The 1,599-nt window shown below is 56.2% G+C and overlaps 1 protein-coding gene across 2 annotated transcripts in view; it reads right to left on the minus strand.

Moving 5' to 3' along the window:
• Positions 1-453, minus strand: part of PDGFC (platelet derived growth factor C) — a 252,689-nt gene extending 252,236 nt beyond the window's left edge. The window contains exon 1 of one of the 2 annotated variants that reach the window (XM_069105622.1): positions 17-453. In XM_069105622.1, coding sequence (XP_068961723.1) covers positions 17-134 — 118 coding nt within the window. In that variant the 5' untranslated portion in view covers positions 135-453. The remainder of the gene's footprint in view (positions 1-16) is intronic. The other variant, XM_069105623.1, reaches the window with a different exon arrangement.
• Positions 454-1,599: the final 1,146 nt, after the last annotated feature.

Consider the following 1,599-nt stretch of genomic DNA (forward strand, 5'->3'; position numbering starts at 1 on the left):
GGGGGGGGAGTCTTACCGTTTTGTTCCTTGTTGCTGGAGAACTGGAATTTACTACTCAGATTGGACTCAGCCTGAGTTCCATATCTCTGGCTGGCCAGGGCAGATGTCAGCAGCAGTATCCCGATGAGGTGCATTTGGCTGATTATGGGGAGAGATCACTCACCCCAGACTCTCTTAGATCGTCAAGTCCGGATTCTCTTTCACCACCACCAGAAGGCTGCCTTGGGGTGAAAGCACTGAGCCTGCTCTGGCGGCAGAGAATCGCAGGGTAGTTTCCACATAATCCCATCCAAAACTTTTTTCCTAGAGCCCTCTTCTGTGTCTCCAGTTGTGTGTGTGTGTGTGTGTGTGTGTGTGTTGTTTTTGAAGGATCAAAGCAAAATCTGGACCTGAACCAGTTTCCCAAGTTTTAAACAATTCAGAGCTTTGCCGTACTGATGGGGGACGGGGGGGTGGGGGGGGGGGTAGGGGGAGCGCTGTAAAATGCACACGCGACCGGGAGAAAGGGGGGGGGGGGGGGAGCGGAGAGGGAAGAGGAGACAAGTCACTTGCAGCAACTCCCAAGCACCTGTCAGCTTGGGGAACCAGAAAGGGACGAAAATTCAAGAAAAAGTCGAGGTGGGGAGCCAAGTAGAGCTTGAAAGGAGCCGATCCAGATCAATAACAAAGCTGCCAAAGGATACACGCAGCTTTTCTTCCTCTTTCCCCTCCCCCTCCCCCCTTGCCCCTGCCCCACCCCCCACCCACCCCCAAAGGGGTGGGGGGGAGAGGGAGAAGAAAAGTGTCTGTGTGGTGGGGGGAAAAGCTTGGTAGCAGTGTTTGTCTGCCGGGGCTGGACAGCGGGCAGGCGAGGCGAGCCGGAAAGTAGGTCCCAGATGGCAGGGTGAGGAGTGAAGCAACAGCCTCCACCCCCTCCCCCTAAGATGACTCCTGTTCCTCTTCTGCTCAGTCCGGGGCAGGGAGGGCCAGTCAGGCGACTGCGGTGCGAGCAGCGGCCACTCTCCTCTTAATTCCAGCACCTGGTTTGAGTTTTACGAGACGAAAGTTCACCTTGTTTGGGTGATGTGCTTTTTTTCCCCTCTCTCCAAAGTCTTTTTTCTCAAGTTCAAGGAAAAAAAAATCAATAGTTCAGGGACCCCATGGTGCTTCTCCCCATCAATTTCCCCCTCCCGACCCCCACCCTTGCTCCCCAAGGCACTGGTCTTGCCCCCCGGTGTAAAGCTTCGGGACTTCTCCAGTTGTCTTCAGATTGGGGGAGGGAGATCAGGAAAAGTTTGCATGGAGAAAACTCGGTTTCTCCTCCCCCCCTTTTTTTTCTCCCCAGGCCCGTGACTGTTGCTGCACACGTCAAGGCTTGGGAGGAGGAGGGGATGCTGTGCCTGGCCGGGAGCTGCTGACTGAGGACAGAAACTGGTGTCCCAGGCAGAGGCGAGCCTGCAGAAAAGAGGCTGAGGTTGAGTTGCTGCGCGGTCCTGTCCAGAGGCTGCTGCTGCGGAGGCAGTTGGGAGAGGGAGGGCGAGCAGGGGGGGAGAGAGAAAGCCGTGCAGAGGAGTGAACGCGGAGGCGCTCTCTCTCTCTCTCTCTCTCTCTCTCTCTCTC

The sequence above is a fragment of the Petaurus breviceps genome, unplaced genomic scaffold (assembly GCF_028583685.1).
Source record: "Petaurus breviceps papuanus isolate PSGF00001 unplaced genomic scaffold, PetGlider_PUasm1.0 76, whole genome shotgun sequence".
In the NCBI taxonomy this organism is placed as follows: Eukaryota; Metazoa; Chordata; class Mammalia; order Diprotodontia; family Petauridae; genus Petaurus; species Petaurus breviceps.